Source organism: Chelonoidis abingdonii, chromosome 19, assembly GCF_003597395.2.
Source record: "Chelonoidis abingdonii isolate Lonesome George chromosome 19, CheloAbing_2.0, whole genome shotgun sequence".
NCBI classification, from domain to species: domain Eukaryota; kingdom Metazoa; phylum Chordata; order Testudines; family Testudinidae; genus Chelonoidis; species Chelonoidis abingdonii.
Genome location: NC_133787.1, coordinates 25,267,192 through 25,276,144, shown reverse-complemented (window position 1 = coordinate 25,276,144; position 8,953 = coordinate 25,267,192). Strand labels below are relative to the sequence as shown.

At 43.0% G+C, this 8,953-nt stretch overlaps 1 protein-coding gene across 1 annotated transcript; it reads right to left on the bottom strand.

The window, feature by feature from the left end:
- Positions 1 to 2,997: 2,997 nt before the first annotated feature.
- RRAD (RRAD, Ras related glycolysis inhibitor and calcium channel regulator) lies at positions 2,998 to 8,195 on the bottom strand. The gene is made up of 4 exons (XM_032803757.2): positions 7,829 to 8,195; positions 6,344 to 6,417; positions 5,397 to 5,601; positions 2,998 to 3,850 (listed from the first exon to the last, which is right to left on the bottom strand). The coding sequence occupies exons 1-4, from the start codon at positions 8,184 to 8,186 to the stop codon at positions 3,573 to 3,575; spliced, it is 915 nt and encodes a 304-aa protein (XP_032659648.1). The 5' UTR covers positions 8,187 to 8,195; the 3' UTR covers positions 2,998 to 3,572.
- Between the last annotated feature and the right edge of the window lie 758 nt (positions 8,196 to 8,953).

Genomic DNA, 8,953 nt, shown 5'->3' with positions numbered 1-8,953 from the left:
GCTTGGTGGAGATTTTGTAGGTGTTGGTCTCTGTCTGAGGGGTTAGAGCAGATGCGGTTGTACCTCAGTGCTTGGCTGTAGACAATGGATCATGTGATGTGCCCGGGATGGAAGCTGGAGGCATGAAGGTAGGCATAGCGGTCGATAGGTTTTCGATATAGGGTGGTGTTAATGTGACCATCACTTATTTGCACCGTGGTGTCTAGAAAGTGGACCTCCCATGTAGATTGGTCCAGGCTGAGGTTGATGATGATTATGCCAACAACACAAAAGTCACCACTGAATAATAAGAGGCTCTCTAGTTAGCAGTTCGCAAAAAGGCAGAGGAGTAAAGGTTATGGAGACTGAATTACCTTCCTATCCTAAAGTCTGTTCCTCAATGTACCATGGCAAAGCAGTACAGGGAAGCTTGCAGTGCCATGGCCCATGCTGTGTGTGTTCTGGAAGTAAACAAAAGACTTTGCTCCCTGCAGATCTCTTCCTGGTAACTTTCGTAAGATTCACACACACTAACAATAACATTCTGAGCTAACTTTCCATTTGCAGATCTCAAAGTGCAAAAAATTAGAGATGATACTGATACTCAAAGATGTGGGGTAGAATTTTCCAAGGCATTTAATAGAATTGGGAACCCAATTCTCATTGACATTCAGTGAGTTAGGCACTTTACTCCTGTAGGTGTAATTGAAAGTTCTACCTAATAACATGAGGAACTTCATGTTGTATTTCATTGATCCCAGAAGTATTGTCCCTAGAAAACAGCAATTCTTCTGTTACAGGAAAATGAATTGAGATTAAATTACTATTAATTATCCTATTCTGGTAGCACCTAAGGCATCTAGTCATGAATTGGGATCCATTGTGTGAAACCCTGTACAAATATAACAGACAATGAGTATTTAGAATAAGCATCTTTGTACATATTTCAACAAGGGAGATGATTAGACTGGTCGTGGTCTCTTTAGACCAACTCAGTTTGTTTCATACAGTTCCACCATGTGACAATGCTCTGTCTATAAACAATTAAATACTTTGCATTTTATAAAATCTCTGCCAGCGTGTTCATAAATATGTCAGGTTAAAGACTTGTCCAAAATCCTTTCTTGTGAATTAATGAATACAGAAAAATGTCTGATTTACAATGCACAGTATTCATGAGCACAACTGTTAACCATGACCTTGAGGAGGCTTTGCTGCCACATTCATGTTGTATCATGAAGGGACAATAATACATTGTACCTTATGGGACCCCAAATTTTAAACAGTGAGCTTGCAGCACGTTCCTTATGTTTGTTAAAAATGGAATTCAGAGCCCATATTCAGTGAAGCAACTGTATCTAGTGTGTCCTACAAACAAAGAATAAATCTGCCAGGCTATCAACCCTCCAGTGGTCATTCTGAAAGCACAAGGTGACTAAAAGAGCAAAGCTTCACAAAACATTTGTAGTTTTGGCATTGAGTGCAAGAGTAACATGCTCAGATTCTGTGCCATAGCAGGTCCATGTGACTTGGGATGTTTTGCGGCAGAGTTAATGCTCTAGTGTAAATAGATGCAGATGTTTCGCCACTGCTGATCAGGGTTAGATGAGAGAGGCCATAGTTTAGTGCAGTGAAGAATACTGCATTCAGTTGAAGTTTCAGGGAGACAGAGAGAGTTAGGGAAATGCATGGAATCATCTGTGTTGGACTTTAATCAAAACACCAAGGTTAACACCTCTTATGAAGATTGTCATGGGCTCTATACAAGCATTTGATAACTTGGTTTTGTGTGACCCAGGATTCAGTGGTACCTGGCACCATTCTAGAGCCTTGATTGACTACAAAGAATGCCATCTGCAAAAGCACTGATTCCTCTTCCTGCACTACTTAGCTTTTCCTTGGAGGGCTCTTGTATTGACCTACCCCAACCACTTAGCTTATGAGCACCAACAAGATCTAGCAGTAAGGTGGAATGGATATACACTAGTTATTCTGTGTGTGGAGAAAGTAAAAACAAGAACTTGGGCATGGAAGTTTGAAGCTCTCTTTTGAGAATATCATGCTATGTGGGATATGAGGGAAGTAGGAGAGAACAGGAAGAGTGTTTTGGTCAGAGAGTTGGAGTTACGAATTTATATAAGAGAATAAGTTCTATGCCTGGAAATTAAAACTGATGCAACAGGTGACTTAAGACAACAGCTAGACAAGTCAAATCAGAAATATTGATAAGGAAGCAAAAAACACTAAAACTAAGTGGAAACAGCACTCTGGACCAGACTGTTGTCACTCATATTAGCCACAGTGCTTCCAAGCTGGGGCTTTTATCAGAATGTCTCAAAATTCCCTAAACTGCCTCTTCTGCAACAGGACAGTTCCCAATGGGGGAGGGGGGAAAATAAAGGTCATTTGCTCCTTAAAAACCAAGTAAGGCCATAAAGCACCTTAGGAGTAGCACAGCAGGAAGTTCAATATATCATCTCTTTCAGAGACTTGCATCTGTCTAAAGCTTTTTACACAGCAGGCTTATTCCTGCTCCTGTTGAAGCCCATGGGAGTTTGACACCTTAAGGGCCTGTTCCTTCACCTGTTTACTGACATGAGTAGTCTTAGTGAAATAAGTGGGTCTATTTTTGTATAATGGATCTCTGTAAAAGAATCAATCCATTATACTTATTTATATCAAATACTATTGATTCAAGATGAATTACATCCATTTTTAAAACCCAGAATCTTATCTGGTGTACATCTGCATAGATCTACTCAAGTTTATTTATACCAGCTGAGAAAGTTCCTGACTAACTCCTTATCCGGACACTTATTCCATTTTAGTTTAATACATTTCTTTATTCTGGAATAAGATGGACTTTCATTTCTGAGCAGACAATGTGTAGACAAGCCCTAATTAGGCTCTGTTCTTGGTAGATTTTTTGGTACAGTAAACACTAGCAGAAAAATACTGCTGTCTCACTTTGTTCTTGCTATGAGAAAAAACACAGCCTAATAGTATAACAGGAAATAACTTTATTATAAAATCTGCATGTAAACAAGTAACAAATTGAGTAACAGTTAATGGAAGTGCAAATTAACTTCATAAAATGATTTATTCTGTATCTAACTATATATATTTTGCTAACTCCCATTCTAATGCTGTTTGAACTGACCCCCCATTTCAAAGTATTTATCATTGCTTATTTTATACTAAAAAAGTGTACGAGCCTGCGTACAAACGTTTTCAAGTTTTGCTTTGCAAAGGAGACAAGTTTATGGTGATATTTCACTTCCTATCCTCTATCTTTGCATCTCTGGTATCCACAGGACAGGAGGACATGCAACAAATGTACACAGTGAAAACGAGGGCATATGAAGCCACTTGTTTAAAATTAGTTCATTTACTTGCACACTGATGCTTAAACCATTTACCACTGAAGTGCCCATGGTAATACAACTTCCAGGTCTTGCTTATGAACCATAAGGCATTAAGGAGTCTCCCAAATAAGTCACTCATTTTTATCAGCATGTAGGTTTGTCCACACTTTTCATAAGTCAAATGCTTGTTCATAAGCAATGGGCAGCATCTGGCCTTGCTGAAAGATTCTAAAGCACAGATAAATCATGGCAAGACTTTGACTTTGCCTTGAAAGCCATCTTCTTATTGTTCTTTGCCACAATTCTCCCAAGGAATCGCTTTGCCTTTTTGCTTATGCTTTCTCTTCTTTTTGTGTTGGCCATTCTCCTGGCATTGTCTTCCTTACTGTCTTTGCGAAGTCTGATTTGTCGAACGATACCTTCAAACAGGTCCTTCACATTATGATGAAGAGCAGCTGACGTCTCAATGAATTTGCAGTCGAACACCACAGCGCAGGCCCGTCCCTCTGAAAAGACAGAAAGAGAGGCAAGTGAATGACAGTAGAATGAGATTTTTCCCTTCAAGTGTGTTGGGATCCAAAGCTGCTGTGTGACTTAAGGTGTGTGGGTTGTTGTTTAATTAGGGGAATGCGGCCTTTATACTACTAATGTACTTTGATGCATGTTGAGATGAATATTTCCAATCACAGAACTGAAAGGGACCTCATGAAGTCATCTAGTCCATTCCCCTGCATGGGCTGGATCCTCAGAGAAGGCTGTCCCCTGTCTTTTCAAGATAACATGCTAGGGTTGGAAGTCTCAATTCCACCAATTTGATGGAACATAAGGCAGACAGTCCCTCAGATAGACTGGCCCACTATTGTTCAGTTTAAACAAGGTGTGCAAACATGCTTGTAGAAGAGGACAGCCAGCAAAAGGCACAGAGAGCAGGCATCACCATTTCTTTCAGGTGAAAGCTCTGGTGCAGTTGTACTGCCACATTCTGCAAAAGCTGTAGTCAGTGAATTTTCTAAGATAGTTCCAAATAAAGCATTTTACTGCTAGGAAGGCCAAATCACCAGACCCATAGCTGGAGGTCAGGAAGGCATAGGTCACTTTGATGTAGTGAGGTCTGCATCCACAGTAAGAGGTTGCAACTCTAATATTTCAGAGATAAAAGCTACTTTTCACCACTGCTGAAGCATGAATTTTCATGTTCAGCCTGTGGTAAAACAATGACCCTGAAGCTGTAAATTTAATTAACTTGAGCAGAGTTAACCACACCAATAAATAGGATCACCACTGGGGCAATAAAGACCTTCTGGGCACAGCACCAGCCCACAAGCAGGCTATTGCTCCATGTTGCCTGGGTTGAGCTCCCTATGCAGGCTAGTGGGCAGGGAATGAGACAACACTATGACAGAATCACCAGACTGAAAGAGCTAGTATCTCATCAGGGTACTGATGGCATCTTGTAACATTCTACTTAGTGAATATAAAAATGAATTTTTAAAAAAATGGATTCAGTGCTGTTAGTAGATGCTTGGTTGACAGTCTTGGACATTGAAACACACAGAAAAGTGTCAGCCTGGACTCAAGAAGGGCAAGCGTCCCCACATTGCCCTGCCAATATATCTCCATCCCATCATGAGATCACTTTATAGGAGAAAGGATTGTTCAGTCTATATTGTCTTGCCCTCAGCAGGAGCTGCCAGTTGTGGGTTTTGTACCTCTGTGCATTAGGAACAGGACTGAGACATCAAGTCATTTAATAAGTGTCCTTGGGCAGCCAGAAGACGGCTAATGACTTTGTCACTATTGACCTTGAGATGCATGCAGTAGTACCCTGAAGCTTCAGCTCTAAGCCACAACTTTACTACTGCGGCTTCAGGACACTATGCCAAAGATCGTCACAAATCAACCAGCTCTGCTTCTCTATGCTCCAAACTTTTTAAACATGGAATGTTTATGAACCAGACTTCAAATCATGTCCGTTTCTGCAGTAGAAAGGGATTCTCTGCAGCCTTGGTTATTAACTTTGACTTGAATTCACAATTCAGTAGCATCTCTTACCGTCTACTGAGACTTCTCTGGATCGGACAAGGTCACTTTTATTCCCTACAAGAATGATGGGAATATCTTCTGTTTGTCTTGCTCTTCTTAGCTGAATTCTCAGTTCTGAGGCCTTTTCAAAACTAACTTTGTCTGTCACTGAGTACACAATAATATAGGCATCCCCCATTTTCATACAATGATTCTGAAGCCACTGACTGTCATCCTAGAAGGAAAAGAGAATGGAACCATTTATTGCATTGAAAATACATAACTAAATGTTCCTGATTCTAATAAGTGAATGATTTTGGAAACCCTGCTACAGCTAGCTTTCTTAAAATGTAATATAAAAGAACTGCAAGTCAGTATTAAAAATTTTACTAAATCATTCTTGGGAGGGAAAAGTCCCAGTTCTGGATTTTTCATTATTAATGAAAGCTTTTCTATTTCCACAAATTGCATCAAGGCCTGGAATAGGCAAGACTGCAACCCCCTTACTCTGACTGATAAGCACCTACTCACAGGACTGCCTCATTGGCTTGACTGAGTCTGCTTGTTTGGGTAACTCCTCAGCAGCAGGAGTAAGGGGTTCAGTCTGGCCCTAAACATGGTCTGAAATAACCTAGCTACTAAAAAACTACAAGAGTTAATACAGAACAAAGAATCTCTATTACTTTCTATTAGGATGTTACTTAACAATAAGTAGCCATACACAATCATCTTATTGTGAAAGTATCAGGGGGTAGCCATATTAGTCTTCATCCAAAAAAACATGGAGTCCGGTGGCCTCTTAAAGGCTAAGAGATACATTTGGGCATAAGCTTTCATGAGTAAAAACCTCACTTCAGATGCATGGCGTGCATGTGAAGTAGGGAGGGTTTTTTTTAAACCCATGAAAGCTTATTCTGAAACTATGCTTAGGCTGTGCAATTAACAAATGACCCATAAATAAAATGAACTATTCATACCTGCTCCCATATGTCAAACACTATGAGAGAAGCTTCTTCTCCATCGACTATAATCGATCTGTTATACGTATTCCCTATAGAGAGAAAGTTATATCATTTGACATCATTGACTGCAAAAATCTTGGCAATAAGGACACTTGACAACACCTGATTGACTAAGGTAGACTCCTTACCACAGTTATTGCTTCCAAACCTGTTCATACCTAATCTACTATTTATAGATATGTTCATTATGGTGACAGAGGCGGTTGCATGGTATGTGCAATATATAAAATTAATACTCTGTCTCTAGCAAATTTTGAATTTAACAATTTTTTTTAAATGCTTCAGTGTTCAAGTACTGACCTAAGCCAAGAAAAGTAGGTAAATTCAGAGTAAAGGCCATCACTCCATCCTTCACTCACCATGTTATACCTCAGTATTGTAGCATATATTTAAAAATAATCTTTACTGAGTCAATGAGAATGCCTTGAGTAAGGACTTCATGATTGTACCCCAGCGTACAGAATATTATGCACTGAAGTCTCACCCCAGAGACTCCTGCAGTCCATTCGCAATACAAAGGCGCAACTATATAGAGTTATTAAAAACTTAGCTTTGCATTTTCCTGCTGTTGGGGTTAGCGAGAACCCTCATTATTTTAGGGAGGGGTTTTTTTTGGTTTTGTGTTTTTTTTAAGCATAATGTCTGGCTTTTTTTGGAGTAATGTTTAAAAGTGCCTCGATTTACTTACTCCTCATGAACAAAACTGAAAACTGTGCTTCAGGGCAGTTCTAGTCAATTGACTGCCATCTATGTCCTCATCAATAAGACAAATTTGGAAAAAATACTATATGTAAAATGGGGATAATGATACAGCTCTCCTTTGTAAAGATCTGATAAACTCACTGTAACAGCTGCATGTTATTAGTTACATGAACTTTTAAACCATCAAATGGGACTGTATTAAATTATGGAAAAAAAAGTTTGGCTATAGAACAAATTAATCTCTTAATCACAAAAAGCCTGTTTATTCTATAGAATAATGCCCTGAAACCAAGCCTTTCCTTACTAAGAAGAGCACATAAGGGGGATCCCAAATCAGCTACCTTTACACAAATATTAATGTATTGATGCAACTGAGTTAATCAACTCTAGTCACTTAATATGCATTCATACGGTAATATGCTTATGCAAGCCTATTGGTGTGTGAATACATTCATTTTGTTGAAGCACAAATTGTGTTATATCCCCTACTTGTCTATGTATATCTGTGATATACCTGTGAGCAAATGGAGTTTATGGACACACTGCATGTCCAGCTCCAGAAGGTGAATGTAAATTCCTCCCACTAGAGCTGTGGTTCAAGGCCAGGCACTGTTAAAGCGGGCGGCTCTGAAGCCAAGCTCAGCCCGGGGCTCGCAGCCTGTCTGGGCAGGGAGAGGAGAGTTGCTAGCGCCAGGGCTGTGGACGATGCCGCTTTCGCAGCCCGCTGCCCCCGCTCACCTGCCTCCTCCGCATCGGAGCAGTCCTCCACCCCTCCGAAGATCCTGGCCAGGCTGGTCTTGCCCACGCCGTGCTCGCCCAGCAGGATCACCTTGTAGAGGTTGCTGTCGGAGTCGCTGCCCGAGGAGATGACCGAGTCGGAGGAGTCGGACGCCCAGCTCTCCCGGTCAGGGTTGTAGGAGGTGCAGCGGACCAGCGGGGAGAACTCGCCCAGCAGGGCGCCCGGCGGGACGGACGCCTGCAGCTCCCGGTCATCCACGGGCATGCTCCGCCGGTGCAGGTGCTGGTGGGCGGCGAAGGGCGTGCTGCAGCGCCGCTTCTCCAGGTAGCGCAGCTTGTCCCCGCGGTTCAGAGTCATGGGGGCGCCTAGCTGCGGGGAGAGCAACCGGGCGGCGTCAGGCTCCGCATCTCCCCGCCGGCACTGGGGCGCTGAAACAGCCTCCGCCCGCCCGCCCGCCCTCGGGGTACCCCGGCAGCTCCCCCCATCCCTCCCCAAAGACCTGGGTCCGTTCCCGGCTGGCTTACCTGGGACGGGGGCCAGGAGGGAGACGGGATTCCCCGGCGGTGCCTGGTGTCTGTCACCGCGCTCAGCCAAGGGAGCGCTGCTGCCTGATCCAGTCACTGCTCCTGGCAGCCCGCGCCGCCTCTCTCATATTTATACCGCGGCCAGCCCGGTCCTCCCCGGCGTGACGTGAGGCTGAGGCAGAGCTCGGGCCCGCCCCCAGCGCCCCCGCTCTGGAAGCTCGGGGGGTTCCGCGAGCCTGTACACACCGGGCTGTAAGGGGAAAGCCGGGGCTGCAGCCTCTCCTTGGTGAGCATCCAGGGCTCCGGGTTATCAGTTAGTTAATGCGCGTCCAATGCCTGGAAGCCGTGCAGGCAGGATGGACGTGCTGAGTACTAATAATGGTTCCTGTAAACCAGCGGTCTGAGGGATCTGGCTCATCACTGCGGTATCTGCGTGCCCTTAGCCCTAGTTACAAATACAGAAATAAACGTGGGCATCTTCTATTTAACTATTAGCAGTGCAGTAGCCTTGAGAGGGCTGCAGTGCTAGGCACTGGACAGTGGTAAAGTAAGAGACCGACCTTGTCTCTAGGGGATTGCAGTTCTAATTTCAGTAAAACT